The sequence below is a fragment of the Vulpes lagopus genome, chromosome 2 (assembly GCF_018345385.1).
Source record: "Vulpes lagopus strain Blue_001 chromosome 2, ASM1834538v1, whole genome shotgun sequence".
NCBI classification, from domain to species: domain Eukaryota; kingdom Metazoa; phylum Chordata; class Mammalia; order Carnivora; family Canidae; genus Vulpes; species Vulpes lagopus.
Genome location: NC_054825.1, coordinates 43,910,518 through 43,936,294, shown reverse-complemented (window position 1 = coordinate 43,936,294; position 25,777 = coordinate 43,910,518). Strand labels below are relative to the sequence as shown.

At 41.3% G+C, this 25,777-nt stretch overlaps 1 protein-coding gene across 6 annotated transcripts in view; it reads right to left on the bottom strand.

The window, feature by feature from the left end:
- Positions 1 to 25,777, bottom strand: part of EDC3 (enhancer of mRNA decapping 3) — a 48,347-nt gene that overhangs the window by 21,299 nt on the left and 1,271 nt on the right. For 3 of the 6 annotated variants that reach the window (XM_041742908.1, XM_041742907.1, XM_041742912.1), the window contains exons 3-5: positions 14,209 to 14,416; positions 11,221 to 11,540; positions 1,305 to 1,640 (exon numbers count right to left, since the gene is read on the bottom strand). In XM_041742908.1, coding sequence (XP_041598842.1) covers positions 1,305 to 1,640; positions 11,221 to 11,540; positions 14,209 to 14,372 — 820 coding nt within the window. In that variant the 5' untranslated portion in view covers positions 14,373 to 14,416. Of the gene's footprint in view, positions 1 to 1,304; positions 1,641 to 11,220; positions 11,541 to 14,208; positions 14,435 to 25,777 lie in introns of all 6 variants that reach the window. The other 3 variants (XM_041742910.1, XM_041742909.1, XM_041742911.1) reach the window with 2 other exon arrangements.

Genomic DNA, 25,777 nt, shown 5'->3' with positions numbered 1-25,777 from the left:
CCACCTTAGTAAAGAGGCATGCCCATCAGAGTCCGCCAGTGAACAACGGAAAATAATAATCTGGCAGTCTCTCTTAGCCTGGCAGCCTGCTTTTTTCTCCCCCCACGTGGAAAATGCATGCAAACTTCTATACTCAGCAAACTAAATAAAATACAACACGGCCTTACAAAAAAGCCATGCTGTATCTGATTTTCCTCCAAATTTCCATATTACTTTCTATAACTGCTACTACTGTTCTAAATTTATATTCCTTATACTCAAACCCTCAAACCAAAATGAGTATTATACTTAGTTCCTCCTCTAATTAAAATGATTATGATTCCGGGATCCCTGGGTGGCGCAGCGGTTTGGCGCCTGCCTTTGGCCCAGGGCGCAATCCTGGAGACCCGGGATCGAATCCCACATCGGGCTCCCGGTGCATGGAGCCTGCTTCTCCCTCTGCCTGTGTCTCTGCCTCTCTCTCTCTCTCTATGTGACTATTATAAATAAATAAAAATTAAAAAAAAATATTATGATTCCTCGTTCAGCTCTTTAAGATCATTCAATAAGAATGGTTTTCAAATTGTATTCGAAGAAACTCTGGGAAGGGACAAGGCCAGGGGTGAGGTAGATCACCTCTCCCATTGCTGGTTTTATGTGCCTCAAATGCCACGTTTGAAGAAAAGATCCTCATGTCACAAAAAAAGAAACTTAAAACCACTGAGGTAACAGACTATCCTATACAGTGACCTACATAACTACCAAGACACTACTTTGTTAAGTGAGAAATAGGACCAGCCAAACCTCCCATGACCAGGGCTAGCAGGAGATGAGAACAATGTAGTAACAACAAATGTGATTTACTGAAACCCCAATTTTAGCCAGTGGTTTCAACCATCTATCTTCGAATGTTTTTTACACCAATAAATAACTAGTAAAACAGGTGAACTTCCCGTAAAATACCTAGGCAGTAGCAGGCAAGCCAAAGTGAAAAGTGAGAGATCTGATTATGTGAATCTACATAGTTGGCTCCTATGCCTTTAGTTGTTAATCATTATACACTAAATAAAGAACAGACCAGATCCTGTCAGATGCAGGACACCAATGGACATGAAATCAGCCCCCTACCCCACACCTCCACATCACCATGGTAGGTAGGATGCCATATTAACCACGATTCCCAAGAGACGATAAGAATGTGCCAACCACAAAGCCACTTAGTTAATTCCTACTGCAAGAGTCTGATTCAGAATCTACATCATTCTCTTTCAAGCAAAACAAAAACAGGAGAGCAGCCAGTAGGATGGAGACCTGGTGCAACTCACCCGTGCAGAACTCCTTGCTCACATTGTGGGGCACTGTGATCCGCCGGTAGACAATGGGCTCTGACTCCAAGATGTTCTCATCATGGCGGTACCGAGTTGGTCTTTCATTTGGGATGCCCCGGGAACGGGTACCACTTCTCCTCTCATAGGTATCAATCTCCTCAAACACAGCTGCCTTATCAAAAAGGGCCAGGTTCCCTTCAAAATCAAAATCTGTATCTGGGATCTCTTCGATATCATCCCCGAAGCACTCGTCATCTTTATTCTTCATTTGGCCATTCTTTAAGCCACTTTTCTTTGGAGTTGCCTGATTTGGGTGTCTGCTACTAGATGACCCTAGAGAAAAAACAAGGACTAAGGTCAGTGTGCCCACAGGAAATACTCAGGGGAAGTGGAAAATACATTAGTCCTTTATAGAGAACATTATAGGAATCAAAGTGAAGATGGTAAAAGCTATATCTAGATCACATTAAAGTAGCACAAACTACCACAAATCTCATGGAATAATTTATTTCATATATTACCTAATAATAGTGAATATAAAATAAGTACAACTCCCAGAAATCTTAACCAGTTCTATCCTTCATGAAGAAATTAGTCAACAGAGGTTTTTTGACAAATGAATATCAAAAATGTGGAAGAGCAAGAGTAGAATCGTTTCTTCCCACAGGTCTGGGTAGTTTGATCTCCAATGTCTAGCAGTTAACAGCGAAATAGGGCCAACTCTTTGTAACCTGAAGCTCATAAGAAGAGAATACCCAACTGGCTTTTAATTCATTGCTTACCAAGCAAGCTAACATCTAATTTTTATTTGATCTCAGGTTATTGGTATGCCAAATGCAACCTCCAATATGGTTTAAATATCCAATATGGTAATGTACTTCCTTTTGAAAGACTAAAAGCTCCTCAATTATTAAAAATACTCAGGTAGAGGTTAGAAAGATCACAAACAAATCCCCTTACACATTTCCATCCAGCTATACTACTCTAACTTCTCACAGCAACTCCTTTCTACCCTATGGACCAGCCAGGAGACTTAGGATCTAGCTGCAGTTCTTGTTAACATGTTATATAATCTTACACCTGTCATCCAACTTCTCAATTTCCCTGTATATAAAATGCTCACTGTTGTAACCCCAGCATAGTTCCTAGCACATAGCAGGCAGTCAATAAACATTTGTGTAACAAACTCTTCAATACTGGCAAGATCAATTACAATAATTACTTTGAAAGGTATGTGCTGGGCACCTGGGTTGCTCAGTCGGTTAAGTGTCTGACTTCAGCTCAGGTTATGATCTCAAGGGCCTGGAACTGAGCCTTGCATCAGGCTCCCTGCTCAGCAGGGAGCAGGGAGTCTCCTTCTTTGCCTGCCACTCCCCTGCTTGTACTCTCTGTCAAATAAATAAAATCTTTCAAAAAAAATGGAGGGGAGAGGGGAGGAGAGGAGGAGAGGAGACGAGAGGAGAAAAAGATCAAACAGACTTCGTATCCCAAGTCTTTTTTTGTTTTTTGGAAGATTTTATTTTTATTTTAGAGAGATGGAGCGCAAACAGGGGAAGGGATAAGAGAAGAGGGAGAAGCAGACACCTGGCTGAGCAGGGAGCCCAATGTGGAACTCAATCCTGGGACTCTGGGATCATGACCTGAGCCAAAGGTAGAAGTTTGAGCCACCCAGGCACCCTTGTCCAAAGCTTCCTAATGCCAAATATTAGTAAGGAAAAGGGCTAAGCTGGAAGATGATATTTAGCCTCTGAAAAAAACTAATAAGGCTGACCAAAATTATAAAGGAGAGAAAGATCTAGCTGAGCCACCATAAACAGCTTCAACTATGAAACAATGACAAAGTTGTCAAAATCTGGGTTCTAATAATCTGACAAAAAATTTTAGTGAAAGCATGCTGTGTGCCAGAGTTAGATTCTAGGAATACAGTATATAACCAAGACATGCTACTCAAAAAAGAAGCTAAATATAGTTTATCTGAGAGAAATGAATGGAGTGGTCTCCAAGAGTATCTTCATTTCAGCCAACTGCACCTATCATCACATCACTGCTTATTGAATCCAAAACACATTTCACTCAGGAGAGAATTCTGATCAGCAGTTTTTTCTAAATTCGTTCAAAAATGTTCATTAAGCATCTGTTATCCACTGGGATCAGTGCTAAGTGCTAGAGAGTCAACAGTGAACAATATAACATAACCCCAGTCCTCATCTAATGTTATGCTCATCTTCTCCTTTACTAAAACTCTCAATCACTTCTGCTGACCCAGTAAGTCAAATTGCCTACATCTTCCACCATGGCACTTTCAACAGGCCCTTGCCACAGATAAGCAATTTTAGAGTTCTTTGCCCTATAAGCAGACTATGTTATTGCCTATCCAACATCCAGACCTCTCTACCCTTAGAATAAAATCCATTTAAAAAATAAATAAATAAATAAAATAAAATTTAAAAAAGGGATCCCTGGGTGGCTCAGTGGTTTAGTGCCTGCCTTCAGCCCAAGGTGTGATCCTGGAGACCCGGGATCGAGTCCCGTGTCGGACACCCTGCATGGAGCCTGCTTCTCCCTCTGCCTGTGTCTCTGCCTCTCTCTCTCTCTGTCTCTCATGAATAAATAAAATAAAATAAAATAATAAAATAAAATAAAATAAAAATAAATAAAATAAATAATAAAATCCATTTTTGTTCAGACAAGATACTACACTCTCCTCTAAGGCGAAGGAGTGGGTTAATTTCTGAATCAATCATGCCAACAACTGATTTAAGCATGGGTACGAGAAAAATACTGGTCAAGAAGACAAGATGGGGTGGCGGGGGGCGGGGGCAGAGGACAGATTTGCAGCAGTTTCTGATAAAGGTTTCTTCACTCCTAAAGAACTTTTGATTCTCAATCAAGGGCAATACTATCCCACATGGGACATCTGACAATGTCTAGAAACATTTTTGGTTGTTAAAACTGGTGGTGGTTGAGAAGCGCTCCTGGTATCTAGAAGCTAAAGTCCAGGGATACTGCTATACTGCTAAACATACTACCATGCACAGGACAGTCTCCCATAACAACAACAAAATTATCTGGCCCAAAATACCAAGAGTACTGAGATTAAGAAACCCTGCTAAAGATGATACACTGGAAGAGACAATGTCTTTCTTCTCTCCTTGAAAAATCTGGAGGAGACACACAGAACTGCTGAAGCCAGCTAGTTCCAGTTTGAGGACAAAGCCAACCTACAAAGGAGAGCTTCAGAGAAATAAGACTGAAGGCCTGATTGTACCGTACCTAGAAACGTCCTAACTCTGGACTTCACCTGTGACATAATTTCTCTATCATTTGAGCCACTAGGTAGGGTTTCTATTACTCACAGCCAGAGCATCCTGATATAATCCACTTTTACATTAACATTTATCATGAACTTTTTCACAAAGATTACTTCACTGTTATAATGCTTTAAAGTATTACAAGGGGGACACCTGGGTGGCTCAGCGGTTTAGCGCCTGCCTTCGGCCCAGGGCGTGATCCTGGAGTCCCGGGATGGAGTCCCGCGTCGGGCTCCCTACATAGAGCCTGCTTCTCCCTCTGCCTGTGTCTCTGCCTCTCTCTCTCTCATTAATAAATAATCTTTACCAAAAAAAAAAAAAAAAAAAAGTATTACAAGGTATTAGAAAAGTAAGAAAATACTTAAGATGGTTATTTTTTTGAAGATTTAATTTATTTGACAAAAAGAGAGCACAAGCAGGGGGAGCAGCAGAGGGACAGAGAGAAGCAGCTCTCTGCTGAGCAAGTAGCCTGATGTGGAACTCGATCCTGGGACCCCAGGATCACACCCTGAGCCAAAAGCAGTCACTCAACCGCTGAGCCACCCAGGCATCCCTCCAAGTATCTTTTTATATGATTTTTTATAGATTATACTCTACTGATCTATACCATACCTACTGATGAACGTTTAGGCTATTTCTCATTTTTATTGTCAGACTCAGCCCAAACACACCACCTTGATTACTCCATCTGACCACCTGCAGCAGTGTGGGTGCCATTCCACTAGCACTTGCCCTAGAATACACCTACTTTCTTCTGCAGTTATAGGTGTTCTTACTCTAACTCCCCAAGGACACTGTAAGTCAACCAAGGGTAGGAACCCTATCATCCAGATCTGTCACCCAGTTCTTTGCCTGGCCCATCATAAATACACAGGTCTCTGAATTAATAAAAACAGCCATATTACACACACACACACACACACACACACACACACACACACAAACAGAACACCCCAAACAAACATCAAAAGTTAAGAGGTTAAAAGAGGTCACAAAAGAAAACGCAACTTGAGATTAACTATGGGAAAGAAAGGGAACTATGGGAAAGAAAGGGCACTATGGAAACCATGTATGACTGAAAAGGAAAGGAAGATGAAGAGGCCAACAATAATACGAGGAGGGAGCACAGGAGGAAAGGACCGCAGTGATGCCTGTAGGAACTGACAATGAACTACTCAGGATCTAACACAACGACAGATGGAGACAAGCAATCATCAATTTGAGAGAAGACAGGGGAAAAGCAGTAAAATGGAAGAAGCCATTTTTGGCTCAGCCTGAAGACTACAAACACCACTTGCAACCAAACCATATTTTTGCCTTTAGAAGGAGTCAAGTATATTTCCTCACAGTCTCACTGAACACAGACCTTATATTCACTCGTTTGACAAATATATACTAAGAACTAGCTATGTTCTAAATACTGTCAAGAAAGGAGAATGAAAATAATTCCCAAGAGGAAATATTGTAGGTCAGCAAGAAAAAGATAAAACAATATGAAGTAAATGGAAGGCAAGCCAATATGCTCAGATGTCTCTCATTCTTCCTTTTGTTCATACTTGAATACTAATAGTGGAAGTCCTGGGTGAATAAGCTATCTCAATACTTAGTTTACTCAGCCCAAAGAGCCTGGCTCTGTAGGTATGTATGTATGTAGGTATGTATGTATGTATGTATTTTAAAGATTTTATTAATTTATTCATGAGAGACAGATACACAGGCAGAGGGAGAAGCAGGATCCTCATAGGGAGCCTGTTGTGGGACTTGATCCCAGGACCCCAGGATCACACCCTGAGCCAAAGGCAGACGCTCAACCACTGAGCCACCCAAGTGTCCCTGGCTCTGTATTTAAAATGGCCTCTGGCCACTAGGAGAGAAAAGCACTTCCCTTGGAAAAGATAAACAGTGCTTCACAGATTTCTTTACCTTTCAATTACAAGGGCCAAGTATGTGTTAAGACTAGAGGCTGGGTGCCTTCCTGTGCCATTTTGCTGCCAGCCTTTGACACAAAAGCCCTTTGGCCTAATTTACAACAAACCCATTGTTGTGTAATCCTCAGTGCCACTTATTTATTGGTTTTTGTCACACACATATTGTAAAGGAGAACTTTGTCCTGCAGTTAGCACGCTAAAGGGCACCTGAAGGTCAAACTGCAAATGCTTTAATGTCAGACTCTATGGGCTTCATGAAGAATCTGGGACCTTCTTTTCAACCCCTCAAATTCCAGGCCTTAGTAATCAATCAACTTACTGGGCTCCAGCAGCAGCAACAGGGTATTCAAGACTGTTGGAGGAAGCACACCCAAGGAGGTTAAGTCAAAGCAGGACCTCAGCAGGACCATAAAAACTGACCTCTGATGGTGGGATCACTGTTACACTGAACAGATAATACAGAGAGCTTAGCCGGTCTCAAATGGTTTCCCTCTACCTCCCAGGGTTAATGTTCCATTCATCTACTTGCCAAATATTCTGAGTGGTCAGTTCAATGACCAAGGTCACAGGAATTATTCTCTATAACCACTGTGCATATACATGCAACCCAAAAAAGAAATTTAAATCCGCTCGTGCTAAACCTCTTATCAATGTTGGACTAGATAACTAGAACCAACAAATCCCTCGACAACTCATCACTGTGAAAGAACACCTAAACCAGAGATTATATTCCTATAGTTTTATCAATCTACTAGTCTCAATATCAATGTACATATACCAGAGAAAATTCTATTTACGTATCTCTAATAAGAAAAATATTTAATCTCTATTTCTTCATTCATCGATGAGAAAAACACTGATAATCTACATTACAACTGTGGTAGGAAAAAAATGTATTTTCTTGGAATCCTTAAAATGCCACATAAAACACAAAGTAAGTCTCTGACAGACCTTTCTATTCATTTTACAGAACCGATATATAAAGGCAACCCCACTTTCTATCACAAACCAATTTGAGCCACATCTTATCATCAAATTCCCAGGCCGCAGACCTTTTCCACACTAATGTGGATTCACAAATAGTTCTCTGAAAGAGGAGCGCCTAGGTGGTTCAGCCGGCTAGCTGTCTTACCTTCAGCTCAGGTCATGATCTCAGGATCCTGGGATTGAGCCCTGCATCAGGCTCCCTGCTCAGCTTCTCCCTCTCCTCCTACCCCCTGCTCATGCTTTCTCCATCTCTCTCTTTCTCAAATAAATAATTAAATTCTTTAAAAAGGTTCCCTTGGGGCAGCCTGGGTGGCTCAGCAGTTTGGCGCCTCCTTCAACCAAGGGCCTGATCCTGGAGACCCAGGATCGAGTCCCAAGTCGGGCTCCCTCCATGGGGTCTGCTTCTCCCTCTGCTTGTGTGTCTGCCTCTCTCTCTCTCTCTCTCTCTCTCATGAATAAAAAATAAAAATAAAAAAATAAAATAAAAATAAATAAATAAAAAGGTTCCCTGAAAGAGACTAACATTTTACTACCGTGATCTCTTTACCTTATTTATATGTACTTAATAAACTAGGGAATAGACTAACCAGAAGCAGCAGCATCAACCAGGGGATGTTTCTGAGAGTGATCTCATTTTTATACCAGAGTGACTTGTTAAAGATCAAATAAATTAAAAAAAAAAAAAAAAAGATCAAATAAATTGAGGCACCAATTTATTGAGCTGGGTGGCTCAGCAGTTGAGCATGTCTACGTTTGCCTCAGGGTGTGATCCCAGTCTGGGGATTGAGTCCTGCATCAGACCCCTGCGGAGAGCCTGCTTTTCCCTCTGCCTATGTCTCTGCCTCTCTCTGTATGTGTCTCTCATGAATAAATACATAAAATCTTTAAAGGGTGGGGGATGACACCTGGGTGGTTCAGTGGTTGAGTGTCTGCCTTCGGTTCAGCTCGTGATCCTGGAGTCCCGAGATCGAGTCCCACATGAGACTCCCTCCATGGAGCTTGCTTCTCCCTCTGCCTATGTCTCTGCCTCTCCCTGTGTGTCTTTCATGAATAAATAAATAAAATCTTTTTAAAAAGTAAAATATGGAAAGCCCTGGTGGCTCAGTGGTTTAGCGCCGCCTTCAGCCCAGGGCGTGATCCCGTGATCCCAGGATCAAGTCCCACGTCGGGCTCCCTGCGTGGAGCCTGCTTCTCCCTCTGCCTGTGTCTCTGCCTCTCTCTCTCTCTCTGTGTCTCTAATAAATAATAAAAATAAAATCTTTAAAAAATAATAAATAAATAAGTAAGTAAAATAAGGGCAGCCCCGGTGGCTCAGTGGTTTAGCGCCACCTTCAGCCTAGGGTGTGATCCTGGAGACCCGGGATCGAGTCCCACGTCCGGCTCTCTGCGTGGAGCCTGCTTCTCCCTCTGCCAGTGTCTCTGCCTCTCCCTCTCTCTGTGTCTCTCATGAATAAATAAAATCTTAAAAAAAAAAGTCAATGAAGGGGGTTGAGGGTCTAGGTTGGTAATTCTGATAGTGCTATACCTGCATACTAGAACTGAATCATTTAAGCCAATGGCAGATGGTAGGAGACAGGTTCTCACTGAAGTGAGAAGTTACACATAAAACAAGGAAGCAGCTAGAATGATGAAATGTAGTAATGGATTCCAGTTAGAGACATCATCAGTATGAACTCACATTTAGCTTAATGAAAGTTACACAGGAAAATAGTAATAGATACATGTACATACACTGTGAGCATACATATACCTATTTCCCTGCTCTGTCAGCCAAAAAGGCAACACCCAGTAAAAATGAGCACACCTTGCACCCAGACAGTGGCTTACAATACTATTCTCTAATAAAAGAAATAAGGCTCGTTGGAGATACAGCTGATTCTAGGGTTAGAGTAGGAAATACAGAGGATAAACCTGGAGTATCTTTGTAGTACCAGAAAGTAAAGAAGTACTAGGAAAAAACCCACCCACAATAATGGGGGAATGTCAAAGGAACACAGGAGCTAAACAAAACAACTCCCAGTGGCCAAAGCAGAAACAATTTGAGCACTAAAATAAAGCAGTGATGAATTATAACCCAAAGTATAAGATAAATACCTACGAGTCCATACTGATAAAAAATAAGTAAATAGGAGAGAAGAGACAAATCTCTGGTTTAGAAGAATTCCAAACTATTTATGCAGATACCTGCATAACTTTCCACTCTTTAAGTGTGGATTGCACACAGTCCACTTCCTCCTAATATAGAAGGGGGTGGGGAGAACTCTACAAGAGAAATGTGACCTACCCACTCCCTCAGCCCAGTTATCAAGGTCAATGTTATGTCATAAACCATGTTGATATAACATAACCTTGACATGACATGATGAAAATAACATCTCCGTGGTCATCTTCCCCCAAATACATAACCCCAATCTATCATGAGAAAAACATCAAATACCAATTGAGGGATATTCTACAAAATACCTGACCAGTACATCAAAATAGTCTAGGTCACCAAAACCAATGAGAGTCTGAGAAACCACCAGGGGCAAGAGGAGACATGATTACGAAGTATAAGGTGTTGTGCTGGACAGGAGCCTACAATGGGAACAGTAGATAAAAACTAAGGTTATCAGAATGAAATAGACTTTAATTAATAATAATGTAATTGTAACAAATTTACCTTAGTAATGTAAGACATTAACAACAGAAAGAAAAAAATATGTAGGAAAAAATTACTAATGAAAGTTGTCTCTCCCTCTGCCTATGTCTCTGCCTCTCTCTGTGTGTCTCTCATGAATAAATAAAATCTTTAAAAAAAGGAGGGGAGGCACCGCCTGAGTGGCTCAGTGGTTGAGCATCTGCCTTCGGCTCAGGTCATGATCCCAGGGTACTGGTGAATCTAGTGAATCTGTTATAATTCACTCTTATACCATTATTTTAGTGAATATGTTAAAGAACATACCAAATTCTAATGAACTAATTCTAATTAGTTCCATAGTGAGTAAATGGCATCCAAAAATTTGTGTCAAACAAAACTGGGCAATCAATACACTCATGCATTTTCTCCTTGATGTGTCAGTAAGGACAGTGAATACAGTAAATTTAAAATTGTAGAGACCCGGGATCGAATCCCACATCGGGCTCCCGGTGCATGGAGCCTGCTTCTTCCTCCGCCTGTGTCTTGCCTCTCTCTCTCTCTCTCTCTGTGACTATCATAAATAAAAATTTAAAAAAAAAATTAAATTTAAAATTGTCGTCTGTCAGAAACTGATCACAGAGATGTGCAGGCGAGTCCCTTCTCCTCTTTTCTTGAGGATGGGAGCCAAATCACAAGTTATTCAAGAATCCCCAGGAATGGCCAAGTGCAGACTCAACTCACACACCACCATCTCCATCAGTCACCAGATTAAAGACAATAATGGCTTTCATCTATATGAACTTGAGGCAGGTCACTGACTTTTCTTGAAGGAAGTTAAGTGGAGGGAGAGGGCAGGGAGTTGGTGTCTCTAACAGCTTATTTTCTTTCCCTTAATATCCTGAGAGACAAGCCCTGCAGTAAGACAATCATGCTGTATTTTTGTGAAGCTCTGCCAGCATCCATTTTTACTGGAGTAATAAAGAATTTGTTTAAAGAATGGCAGTGGATAAGAGCTTATAGCCCTGAAAGACAAGGTTAAGAAGAAATATCAATTTGATCCAACTTACAAGAGTTGTGCCGACGGCGGAAACTTTTGGATTGACTCAAGGATTCCGTGTGCCTGTCCACATAGCTCTTTGAGCACTGTTGCTGCTGTGGGGAAATGGCAACATCCTGACTCTTCACATCTGTCCTCTTAGGGATATTCTGAGGAGCACTGCTGGAAGAGGCTGGCTTCTTCACCAGCTTGCCCATGCCATTCTGGCTGATACCCACTTGGTATCCAACACCAGATGGGCCTAATTCTGTCTGATGAAGGTCTCCAAAATGCTGGTTTTCTCCAGGACCTGGTATCTCCAGAATTTTCAATTCCGTAATGTCACCTGCCCTGAAATACACAAAAGAGTCCAAGTCTCAAAACTTGCCTATGTAACAGTGTCACACCAATGTTCATAGCAGCATTCTCCACAATAGCCAAAAGGTGCAAACCCAAGTGCCCCTGTAAGATAAATGGATAAACAAAATACAGCACATACAGTGAAGTACTTACTTACTTAGCCTTTAAAAGGAGAGAAATTCTAACACATGCTACAACATGGATGAACCTTGAAGACATTATGCTAAGTAAAATACACCATCACAAAAGGACAATTATTAAATGATCTCACATACCTAAAACAGTTAAATTCAGAGAAAGAAAAGTAAAAAAGTGGTTTTTAGGGCTAGAGGAAGAAGAGATTGGAGAGTTAGTGTTTATGGTGTATGAAGTTTCAGTGTGGGAGGATGGAAAAGTTCTAGAGGTGGACAGTGGTGATGGGTGCACAATATGTGAACATACTTAATGCCACTGATTTGTATACTGAAAAATGGTCAAAACATAAACTATATGTTATGGATATCTCAACACGTTAAAAAATAATACAAGCAATGTAAAAAAGACAAAGCACGAGAGTGATAAAAATGATGAAATTGGGATCAATAGCAACCAGTTACACTTTTGCAGAGCTGTAATTTTTTCCCCCTAATTGAAGTATAGTTGACATACAGTATTATATGAATTCCAGGTGTACAACATAGTGATCTGATATTTATATATACCACGAAATGATCACCACAAAAAGTTTAATGGTACCTGTCACCACAGAAAGTTATTTTATATATATATATTTTTTTAAAGATTGTATTTATTTGACAAAAAAAGACAGCATAAGGAGGGGGAGCTATAGGCAGAGGGAAAGGGAGAAGCAGTCCCCCCTCAGAGCAGGGAACCCAATACAGGGCTCAATCTCAGGAACCCCTCGAATCATGACCTGAGCTAAAAGCCATGCTTGACTGAGCCACTCAAGCACCCTGAAAGTTATATTAATGACCATATTCCCTATGTTGTCCTTTACATCTTATGTCTTACTTATTTTATAACTGGAAGTCTGTACCTCTTAATGGCAGGGCTTCATTTCATTGAAATAGCAGAGGCAAAAATGAGGAAAGGTGGTAGAGTACTTAAGGACAAGGCTCAGGCACCAACACTGCCCTTTAAAGAGACCTATTGTTGGGAGCCTGGGTGGCTTGGTCAGTTAAGTTTCTCTGCCTTTGGCTCAAGTCATGAGCCTCGAGTCCTGAGATTGAGCCTCATGTCAGGTGGATGTAAAGGAACGGAAGAATACATGAAAAGAAAACCCAAAGAGGCAACAGAGAAACTAAAAGAGGGAACTTCAATAGTTAGGGAGCATCTGGATTAAGGTTCAAATTAAGATACTGCAACTCAATTTGGCTATTAGGTCATTTGTAACTTTGGCAAGAGTGAGTTTCACAAGATGGTGAAGTTTGAAAAGTGGGGTAAGGAAAGACTAGAGAATGAGGCCACAAAGGGAATGAAAGCAGACTACTATTTTGCTCTGGAAAGAACTGTGGTATGTATAAAGAGAAGGGAAATGACAGGGCAACAGCTGATGGCTCACACAAGGCGTGGTGGGTATGTTGGTGTGTATGGGTGTGCAGGAGTGTGTGAACTGTGGGGGAAGGCTGGGGAGGGCTTCACAAGAATGCAAAGAGGAAAACGGGTATGAAGGTTGAAAATGAAGACACAAGAGACTGAGAACGGTATGAAAGGAGACCAAGGGATCCCTGGGTAGCGCAGCGGTTTGGCGCCTGCCTTTGGCCCAGGGCGCGATCCTGGAGACCCAGGATCGAATCCCACGTCGGGCTCCCGTGCATGGGGCCTGCTTCTCCCTCTCCCTCTGCCTATGTCTCTGCCGCGCGCGCGCTCTCTCTCTCTCTCTCTCTCTGTGTGTGACTATCATAAATAAAAAAAAAAAAAAATTTAAAAAAAAAAAAAAAAAAGGAGACCAAAAAGGAGAGTATATAAAGCATATGGGATAAGGGTAGCCCTGAACACAAAGGGTATGTCTTCTATTGAGACTTCAGAAGGGGAAATAAATTAAGAATGGATACTCCTACAGAAAAGATTAAATGAAGGTATCGTTCCAAAAGTCAAGGAAGCGCTTATCCGACAGTTGTTTGTTGCCACTGTTCTTATTTTAACCTAAGAAAGGGAGATTTTATGAAAAACTGGTGAAAAGAGAGATGTGAAGGCCACTGAACTTGAGATCCACAAAAACTAAGAAAACTACATTCCTGTAACTACAGATGTCAGCTACTGGCGACAGTGTGCTTCCAGAGATAAATTATAATACAAATCTACAAAGAGAGATACATTTATGTGGTGGTGGGGGAGGGAGAGATCAATAAAACACAAATAATAAAAGCCTAAGAAAATAGATGATTCTGAATTTGACTGTTTTAATTAAGAATATTGAGTGTTTGACAGAGATTAGGAAAAGGTTTCACAAACCCTGATCTATTAGCTAAAAGTTAATGATGACATAAAGTCTACGCTGAAAACAGCCGCTAGCCTCTAAGAGTTAAGACTGTAAAACCTCACCCCTGACAAGACTACTCAGATGCAGCCCTCTGCAAGAGAAAACTGGCAACTGGACCTAAGCTCAAGCTCCACAGACCACCAGACTAGATCTGAAAAACTCAGCAAAGACACTCACCTGAAGGTGACTTCCGGCACGAGGCACTTCACTCCATTGTGGAAAGGCCGGGTGAGAGAAATGGTCTGGCTGACCTGGTCCACTGCGGACACTCGTCCCTGATAGACTCCCAAGCTATCTCCACAGTTGATGGACACAATACTGCCCAGCCAATCCGTAGCCATGATTCTGATGTAAGGCCACTGTCGCGAGAAGGAGCCACACACAGCTTGAGAAACAGACAAACCTTTAATTAAATTCAGCAGAGACTAGGTCAGGCTCTGAACCAGGTGTTGCTTAATAATGCACGTTCTGGGGGTGTCTGGGCAGTTCAGTCCATTAAGCATCCAACATCTGATTTCAGCTCAGCTCACGATCTCAGGGTCATGGGACAGAATCTGGGGTTGTGAGACAGGGCTCTGCACCCAGTGGGGAGTCTGCTTGGGGTTCTTTCTCTCCCTCTCCCACCTCCATCCTGTGTGCATGCATATTCTCTAATAAATAAACTTTTTTTTTTTTTTTTTTTTAAAAGATCTGAGACCTTACAACTGGGGGGAGGGCAGAGGGAGAGGGAGAGGGAGAGGCACAAGGAAACTCCCAGTAAGCAGGGAGCCTGCTCCGGGGCTTGAGCCCAAGACCCTGAGCGCTCGACCTGAGCCAAAGGGAGGCACCCAGGCACCCCCAAGTTTTATTTTTCATACTTTATTACTTCAATTAAGGATGTGACAGAATGTGTAGTAGTTTTTTTTTTTTTTTTCTTAAAGATTCATGTACTGGGGCCCCCAGTGGCTCAGCTGTTCAGTGCCACCTTCAGCCCAGGGCCTGATCCTGGAGACCCAGGATCGAGAACCATGTCAGGCTCCCTGCATGGAGCCTGCTTCTCCCTCTGCCTGTGTCTCTGCCCACCCCCCCCACCCCCCCGTGTGTGTGTGTGTGTGTGTGTGTGTGTCTCTCATGAATAAATAAGTAAAATCTTTTAAAAAAAGATTCATGTACTGGGGCACCTGGGTGGCTCAGTCTGTTGAGTGCCTACCTTCAGCTCAGGTCCTTTCCCCCTGCTGCTCCCCCTACTTGTGCTCTATTCTCTCTAATAAATGAAATCTTTTTTTTTTTTCTTAAAGATTTTATTTATTTGACAGAGAGAGAGAGAGAAAGCACAAGCAGGGGAGCTGCAGGCAGAGGAAGAGGGAGAAGCAGGCTCCCCGCTGAACAGGAAGCTCCACGTGGGACTTGATCCCAGGACCCTGGGATCATGACCTGAGCTGAAGGCAGATGCTCAACTGAGTCATCCAGACATCTCTAAGCAAGATCTTTAAAAATAATAATAATAAATAAGACTTTTGGTGGGAATACAAACTGGTACAGCCAGTTGTGGAAAACAGCATAGAGGTTCTTCAAAAAATTAAAAACAGAACTATCTTATGATCCAGTAATTGCACTACTGGGTATTTACCCGAAGAACAGATATGATGTGTGTACACACACAATGGAATATTAATCAGCCATGAAAAAAAGAATGAAATCTTGCCATTTGCGACAACATGGAAAGAGCTAGAATGTATAAACCAGTCAAATGGTGCATGGGTGGCTCAGTCGGTTAAGCATCTGCCTTCGGCCCAGGTCACAATTCCAGGGGACCAAGGCCATGTCTGGCTCCCTGCTCAGCAGGGAGTTTGCTGGTGCCTCTCTCTCTGCACCACCTCCACCCACCCACCCCCGCTCTAAATAAAATCTTTTTTTTTTAAAAGATTTTATTTATTTATTCATAGAGACACAGAGAGAGAATGAGAGGCAGAGACACAGGCAGAGGGAGAAGCAGGCTCCATGCAGAGAGCCCAACGTGGGACTCGATCCAGGGTCTCCAGGATCACACCCTGGCTGCAGGCAGTGCTAAACCGCTGCGCCACCGGGGCTGCCCTAAAAAAAAAGAGGGATCCCTGGGTGGCTCAGCGGTTTGGCGCCTGCCTTTGTTCCAGGGCGTGATCCTGGAGTCCCAGGATCGAATCCCGCATTGGGCTCCTGGCATGGAGCCTGCTTCTCCCTCTGCCTGTGTCTCTGCCTCTCTCTCTCTATGTCTATCTACCATGAATAAATAAAATCTTTAAAATAAATAAATAAATAAATTAATTAATTAATTAAAAAGAAAAAGAAAAAAGATACGCCAGAGAAAGACAAATACCATAGATTTCAATCACATGTGGAATTTAAAAAACAGGGCAGGGCAGCCCAGGTGGCTCAGTGGTTTAGCACCTGCCTTCGGCCCAGGCGTGATCCCGGGATCAAGTCCCACATCAGGCTCCCTGTGTGGAGCCTGCTTCTCCCTCTGCCTGTGTCTCTGCTTCTCTCTCTCTCTCTCTGCGTTTCTCATGAATAAATAAAATCTTTAAAAAAAAAAAAAAAAAAAAAAAAGAATTCTCAGAACTCAGTAGTGTTAAAAAAAAAAAAAAAAAACACAGGAATATTTAAAAGAAATCCAATTTAAAAAATGGTCAAAATCTGCCTGTGTCTCTGCCTCTCTCTGTGTGTGTGTCTCTATGAATAAGTAAAAAAAAAAAAAAAATTTTTTAATAAAAAAAAATGGTCAAAAAACACAGACATTTGAACAAAGAATATATACAGACAGCAAGCAAGCACATGAAAGATGTCCAGCATCATTAGGGAAATACAAAGTAAAACTACTGTGACGTATCACTATATACCCACCAGAATGGCTAAAATAAAAAAAATAGTGACAATACCAAGTCCTGGAAAGGAAGTGGAAAAACTGGATTCCTCATACATTGTTGATGGAAATATTAAATGGTGTGGCCATTTTGGTAAACAACATGGCAATCTGGGACACCTGGGTGGCTCAGCAGTTGAGCACCTGCCTTCGGTCCAGGGCGTGATCCTGGGGTCCCGGGGTCAAGTCCCATGTCGGGCTCCCTGCATTGAGCCTGCTTCTCCCTCTGCCTGTGTCTCTGCCTCTCTCTCTCTCATGAATAAATTAAAAAAAATTTTTTTTTAATTGGCAATCGATAAAAAAAAAAATAAACATGCAACTGCTACATGGTCAACTGCACCACTGGTCATTTATCTGAGGGAAAGACTTAAGTTTACACTAACAGCCCCAAACTAGAAAACCCACGTGACCTTCCACGGATGAATGCTTAAACTGTGGTATATCCATACCACAGAGAAAAAGTGAAAAAGTCAACTCCCAAAAGTTACATTCTGTATAATTCAATTTGTGTTAACATTCCTGAAATGACTAAAGAGGGCAGCCCCAGTGGCCCGGCAGTTTAGCTCAGCCTTCAGCCCAAGGTGTGATACTGGAGATCTGGGATTGAGTCCCACGTCAGGCTCCCTGCAGGGAGCCTACTTCTCCCTCTGCCTGTGTGTCTCTGGCTCTCTCTCTCTGTGTCTGTCATGAATAAGAAATAAATAAAATATTAAAAAAAAAAAAAAAGAGAAATGACTAAAGACATGGAGATGAGTGGTTCCCAGGGTTTAGGAAGGGATGGAGGCAGGAGGAAAATGAGAATGGCTATAAAAGGACAATAAGGGGATCCTTGGGTGGCTCAGCGGTTTGGCGCCTGCCTTTGGCCCAGGGCGCGATCCTGGAATCCCGGGATCGGGTCCTGCTTCGGGCTCCCGGCATGGAGCCTGCTTCTCCCTCCTCCTGTATCTCTGCCTCTCTTTCTCTCTGTGTCTATCATGAATAAATAAATAAATCTTTAAAAAAATAAAAATAAAAATAAAAGGACAATAAGGGGATGTCTGGGTGTCTCAGCACTTGAGCCTCTGCCTTTGGCTCAGGGCATGATCCTGGAGTCCCAGGATGGTGTCCTGTGTAGGGCTTCCTCCATGAAGTTTGCTTCTCCCTCTGTCTATGTCTCTGCCTCTCTGTCTCTCTCTGTCTCTGTCTCTCATGAATAAATAAAATCTTTCAAAAAAAAAAAAAAGGACAATATGGAGGATCCTTGTAGTAATGGGAATATTCCGTTCTTTGATTGGTAGTGACACGGTACTATAATTTTTTGAAGATGTTATCAATGAGAAAAACTGGGAAAAGTATATGAAATCTTTCTGTATTATTCCTTAGAAGTGCATACAAATCTACAATTATCTCAAATAAAAAGTTTAATTGAAAAAAAATCAAAAAAAGAAAAAAAAATCAATGTCTTCTATAGCATTAACAAAATAAATGAGGAAATCATGTATGATATCAATAAATATAGAAAGATAGGGGCACCCGGCTGGCTTAGTCAGTAAAGCATGCGACTCTCAATATTGGGGCTAAGGTCAAGCCCCACATCGGATATAGATTACTTAAAAATAAAATCTAAGATAAATGCATAAAGATAATCCAACAAAACTGAACACCCATTCATGATATCAAAAAGGGTAGTGGTGGTATCTCCAAAACAATTACAGCTAACACCATATTAATGCTGAAATAATGAATCCTTTACTCAAGACTAAGGACAAGGCAAGGATGTTCACTTTCACCACTTCTAAGCAACATTACACTGTACATCCCACTCAGTGCAATAAAACAAGAAATAAACACAAATAGGGACACCTGGATGGCTCAACGGTTGAGCTCTGCTTTCCACTCAGGGTGTGACCCTAGAGTTCAGAAATCAAGTCCTACATCGGGCTCCCTAAGGGGAGCCTGCTTCTCCCTCTCCCTTTGCCTATGTCTCTGCCTCTCTCTAGAGTATCTCTCATGAGTAAATAAATAAAATCTAAAAACAAAAAAGAAAGAATATTGAAAAGAACTATATAAATGACTTTTGTTTTTAAGGTTTTATTTATTTGACAGAGAGAGTGCACAAATGAACAGACCAGCAGATAGAAGGGAGAGAGAGAGAAGCAGGCTTCCCACTGAGCAGAGAGCCCAGTGTGGGACTCAATCCCAGGACTCTGGGACCATGACCCAAGCCAAAGGCAGACGCTTAACTGACTGAGCCAACAAGGCACCCCATTAAAAAAAAAAAAATTAAGATTTTATTTATTTGAAAGAGAAAGAGACTGCACACATAAGCTGGGAGAGAAGCAGAGGGAGAGGGAGAAGAAGGCTATCCACTGAGCAGGGAGCCCCAGGTGGGGCTCAACCCCAGGACCCTAGGATCATGACCTGAGCTAAAGGTAGACACTTAATTGAGCCACCCAGGCACCCCTCCAAAAAGGTCTTTATTTATAGCCATACAATTGACTGTATGTAGAAAACCCTAAGAAATGTACCAAATAAAAAATTCCTATTAGAATTAATTTAGCAAGGTCACAGGATACATGCTGAATTAAAATAAACTGTATTCTTTACAATAACAACAAAAAACTGAAAATGAAATTTTAAAATACTATTTATAATAGTATTAAAAAACATAAGGTACTTAGGACTAAATCTAATAAAACACGTGCAGAATTTCTATAATGAAAACAATATGAGACCCCTGAGAAAAATTAAAAGACAACCTAAATAAATGGAAAGATGCACCACCTTTGTAAGTCAAAGGGCTCATTGTCAATTCTCTCCAAATTGATCTACAGATCAAACACAAATATCGATAAAAATCCCAGCTGGTCTTTTTTTTTTTTTTTTTAAGATTTTATTTATTTATTCATGAGAGACACACACAGAGAGACAGAGAGAGAGAGAGAGAGACAGGCAGAGACACAGGCAGAGGGAGAAGCAGGCTCCATGCAGGGAGCCCGACATGGGACTCGATCCCGAGACCCCAGGATCACACCCTGAACTGAAGGCAGATGCTTAACCACTGAGCCACCCTGGCATCCCTGTCAACTATAATTTTAAATAGACACTGATATCATACATTCAAGTTTATATTGTTAATAAATGAGAATTTTAAAAAAAAATAAATAAATAAATGAGAATTTTTAATAGTTTCTTTCTTTTCTTCCTTCTTAAAGATTTTATTTATTTATTCATGAGAGATAGAGAGACAGGCAGAGACACAGGCAGAGAGAGAAATAGGCCCCCTGCAGGAGCCTGATGTGGGACTCGATCCAAGACCCCAGGATCACACTCTTATTCAAAGGCAGACTCTCAATCGCTAAGCCAGGCATCCCAATTTTTAATAGTTTCAAAATGTGGACTGCCACTTCTACATTAATAGAAGTTTTTTAAAAAGTAACTATTCAGGACGCCTCGGTGGCTCAGTGGTTTAGTGTCTGTCTTCCACCCAAGGCGTGATCCTGGAGTCCCAGGATCAAGTCCCACATCAGGCCCCCTGCATGGAGCCTGCTTCTCTGTCTCTGCCTCTCTGTGTCTCTCGTGAATAAATAAATATAATCTTTTAAAAATAAAATAAAAGCAGTGTTTAGATAGTCTGTGTGGGAAGGGCTTTCTACTCTTCTTTGTGTACTTACTACTTTTATATCAAGGTATAATATATATAGTAAGTCAACATATTTTAAGTGTACAGCTGAATCAATTTTTGCATACTAATTCACCAATATAACCTCCATTTAAGACATCGAATACTTCAAACATCAGAAAAGATTCCACTGTGTCCCCACAAGAGCAGCCATTATTCTGACATCTAACACAAAAGATTAGTCTGTTTTTGAACTTCATGTAAATGGAATCATAAAGGTTCTCCATAAAGAACCAAGGTTTAAGTTCTTTTGCTCAATATTATACCTGTGAGATTCATCCTTGTTGTTACAAGCAGCAATAGTTCATTCTTTCTCTGGCTACATAGTATTCTATATGCCTCAAAGTATTCACCCATCCTACTGCTGATAAACAATTGGGTTATTTCCACTTTGGTGGGGGAACTATTATGAATAAAGAATTAAACCTTTTTTAAAAAGATTTTACTTATTTATTCATGAGAGACAGAGAGAGAGAGGCAGAGACATAGGCAGAGAGAGAGGGAGAAGCAGGTTCCATGCAGGGAGCCCGATGCGGAACTCGATCCCAGGACTCCGGGATCATTCCCTGGGCTAAAGCGCTGAGCCACCCAGGAGTCCCAAGAATTAAACATTTTTGTATTTGTGGGGACAAATGTACCCATTTATGCTGGCCATATTACACAGGAAGCCCTAGAGTATTTATGGACTATTTTGCTCAAATGCTAAACTATCACTTTTTCCCTCGTTAAGGATGAGACTTTTCTGTATTTCCCTTATAAGAAGTCTTCAGATAACAAAGTCAGGTATCCCTAAATGATCTTCCACCCATAGTGCAACTGAGGCAGTTGCCAAAATAATTCATAAACCACAAAAGAACAACTTGCCAATTACAGACTAATCAACTTCCATTTCATCTGCCACATCAGAAAAACATCATTCAGATCCAAGGAAAAACTCTGGTCCACTAAGGACAATCAACAGCTGCAGAGGAGTAAGTGATTAGTTACAGGCTTCTGAAAAAACAGATATTTTTCCACACATTTACCTAGAAACCTGCTTAATCAAAATTTTGAGATTGGTGGAAATCATTAAAAAAAAATAATAATCTAGTACCAAAAAAAAAAATCTAGTACAATCCAAGTACTAATTCTAGACCTTCCATAAAAATCAGCATAGTGAAAAGGGCACAGATCTCTGAGGTCAGGCATCATAGGCTCACATTCGCTTCTGGACTTCACCATTTCCGAGTACCATGACCTGGGCAAATTATCCTAATTTGAGTATCAATTGTCTCAACTATAAAATGGTAATTAACACCAATCATACCACCACCTCACAGAACCACTGTGAAGATTAAGTGAGATAATCAATATAATTTCTATCATTAGTAAATTTTATTTCAAATGTCTCCTTTTAGCAAAAATATTGACCAGATAGATGGGCAGCCCAGCCCAGTGGTTCAATGGTTTAGCACCGCCTTCAGCCCAGGGCCTGATCCTGGAGTCCCGGGATCGAGTCCCAGGTCAGGCTCCCGGCACGGAGCCTGCTTCTCCCTCTGCCTGTATCTCTCTCTCTCTCTCTCTCTCTCTCTCTCTCTCTCTCTCTCTCTCTCCCATAAATAAAATAAAATAAAATAAAATAAAAAGAAATATTGACCAGATAAGGGACTTGAGTCATAACCCTAGAAAATCATTATGGGACAGCCACTTTCATTCTCACCCAAACAAAACTACAAAAATGCAACTACAAAAGCTACAAATTCTATCTTGGAAATGAAGTCCCAATTTTCAAACTGAAACACATATCTTTAGGGTTATGCAAAAATATGCAAGCAAGGGAATCAATTTCCACACTTTCATAAACCTGATCAGCCCACATAACTGAATTATCAATCAAAGATTTTCAATCCTAATATGTATTACTCTAGGACAGGAGTCTGAAAACTATAGCCCATGGGCCAAACAGGGCCCACTACGAATCAAGTTTTATTCGAACACAACCCCACTGAGGGTGCCTCAGTGGCTCAGTCAGGTGAGCCTCGGATTCTTGATTTTGGCTGGGGTCCTGAGAACCAGCCTAGAGCACAGCGTGAAGTTCACCTGAGATTCTCTCTCCCTCTCCCTCCCACTCGTGCACTCTTGTTCTCTGAAATAGATAAGTCTTAAAAGAAAAAGTATGAAATAGACAAATCCCCCAGAATAATACAAATTACCAAAAAATGACTGAAAAATAGAAAATCTGGATAGACCTAATACCAAGTAAAGAAAACTGAATTTGAGGGGTGCCTGGATGGCTCAGTGAATAAAGCCTGTGACTCTCTTGATCTTGAGGTCCTCAGCTCAAGCCCTATGCTGGGTGTAGAGATTATAAATAAACAAACTTAAAAAAAAACAGTAGGACACCTAGGTGGCTCTTCGTTTAAGCTTCTTTTCTAGCTCTTGATTTCGGCTCAAGTCATGATCTCAAGCTCAGGGCCCATTCTGACTCTGTGCCCTGCGAGGAGTCTGTTTGAGATTCTCCCTCCCTCTCGCTTTGCCCCTCTCCCTATACCTGCATGCTCTCTCAAATAAATGAATCTTAAATTAAGAAACTGAATTAGTAATTTAAAATATTCCCACAGGGCAGCCCCTGGTGGCGCAGCGGTTTAGCGCTGCCTGCAGTGTGATCCTGGAGATCCAAGATTGAGTCCCACATCAGGCTCCTTGCATGGAGCCTGCTTCTCCCTCTGTGTCTCTGTCTCTCTCTGTGTGTGTCTCTCATGAATAAATAAATATTAAAAAAATAAAATAAAAATAAAATATTCCCACAAAAAAAAAGCCTAGACCCAGAAGACTTCACTGGTAAATTCTATCAAATACAGAGAAATAAAAAATGTTATACAAACTCAGAAAACAGAGAAAGCAGCATTTCCAGCTCATTTTATGAGGATATTATCGCTGTTACTAAAGCCAAAAACATCATAAGAAAACTTCAGTATCCCTCATGAACAGACACGAAAATCCTTAACAAAGTATTAGCAAACTAAATTCAGCAACATGGATTAATATACACACCATTACTAAGGGGGGGGTGCTCATTCCAAAATACAAGATTGGTTTAACATCCTAAATTCAAGTAACATAATACACCATTTATACATACCCTAAAGGGTTTTTTTAATATAAAAAAAAGCTAGAGGCACTTCAGTAGCCCAGTTAAGTGTCTGCCTTCGGCTCAAATCATGATCTCAGGGTCCTGGAATCAAGTCCCACATCAGGCTCCCTATTCAGCAGGGAAGTCTGCTTCTCCCTCTCCCCACCCCGCACTTGTGCTTTCTCTTTCTCTCAAATTTTTTTTATATTTTTAAAAAATATATTTTAAAAACATCAGGGGGCACCTAGCTGGCTCAGTCAGTGGAGCACCTGGCTCTTGATCTTGGAGCTGTAAGTTACAGCCCCACACTGGGTATGGAGCCAACTTAAATAAATAAATAAATAAAATTGTGTGATTTAGGGGCACCTGGGTGGCTCAGCCAGCTAAGTGTCTGCCTTCAACTCAGGTCATGATCCCATGGTCCTGGGATCCAGCCCCACATCGGGCTTCCTGCTTAGTAGGAAGCCTGCTTCTCACTCTGCTTCTGCAACTCCTCCTGCTTGTACTCTTTCAAATAAGTAAAATATTTTTTTTAAAAAAAGTGTATTTAGATAACTTTGTATTTATTTTTCAAAGTCAATATTTACATGTCAAAAATTTTTGAGACCTGAGTGACGAGGGAAAAAGAACCATTCATGCCAAAGCAACTCCACTGTATCTTTGGACAGCCAATAAAAAAAAAATCACTTTTGAAAATTTAACAAATCCAACTCCTTTTAAATTCTATCCCAAAATTAATTTACTTCTGTAGAGTGCCCAGACATAAAGCTAATACTCCAGGATGGAGCCAGCCAGTGTTAGGGTCAACCTTCCTTTCTTCTACATTCTCCTAAAGCAATCTACTACCACAGGTACTAGATTTTCAATTTTTTTTTTTTTTTTTTTTTTTTTTTAATCCATGAGAGACACTGAGAGAGAAGCAGGCTCCATGCAGGGAGCCCGACGTGGGACTCGATCCTGGGTCTCCAGGATCACGCCCTGGGCTGAAGGCGGCACCAAACCCCTGAGCCACCCGGGCTGCCGGATTCTCAATTCTCAAAGCCTAACCACATCACTGATTCTGACGACTGAGACTCCACTTGAACCCCTTCTAAGTCACATCTCTACCTTCATTAACTTATATAATTGCATTTTTTTTTAACTCAACTGAAATTTCTGACATGTATATATGACCCTTGCATTTCATTAAACTGCACTAGGCAAATCTTGAGATTAACCAGATTCTCTCTTCCCTTCATAAAGGCAACAAATCTGGTAAGCACACCTTCCAGATAGGCTGTAAATACTGTATATAAAGAAAAGGGATACAGACTCAACTCAGCAGAATCCCAACTGCAAGTTGTACCCATAAATCAAACCCCTCCAGACATAGGTGCTCAAAACCATGATTCCATCTAATTTTACCACAATCTGGTAAAACCCCCTAACTCACCCACCAGGTCATCATAAAAGACTTTAACAGATGCCTTACTACAATTCTGATACACTATCCTTCTATTCCTTTGAGATATCAGTTTGAATGTCCTCTTCTGGCAGAATTTATAACTCTAGCAACCCTGCTACTCTGGCTATTAAGAACAGAAAAATGACACATTTTCTACTTTGCATTAATTACAGCACCTCAGGAATCACAAGTACTTTTTTTTTTTTTTTTTTTTTTAGATTTTACTTATTTATTCATGATAGAGAGTGAGAGAGAGGCAGACACAGGCAGAGGGAGAAGCAGGCTCCATGCAGGGAGCCCGAGGCAGAACTTGATTCCGGAACCCCAAGATCAGGCCCTGGGCCAAAGGCAGGCACTAAACCGCTGAGCCACCCAGGGATACCCCCCCACAAACACTTTAAACATTTTCCAGTCCTTTGTTTTTTACACTACAGTTCTTTAGCGGTCAGCTGCGCGGGCAGCAGTCAATTTGGTGAGTTACAATCAACTTTTTCTGTTTTAATGAAATAGAAAATGTAAACCGGCATCCTATACAGAAAGGGTAAACCTTTGGGAGGGGTGTGTGTGTGTGTGCGCCCTGTGCATGCTGGGAGCACATTAAGTCATAATGTAATAATGTATCCAGCTGTTGGTCCCAGGTCAAAAAAAGTT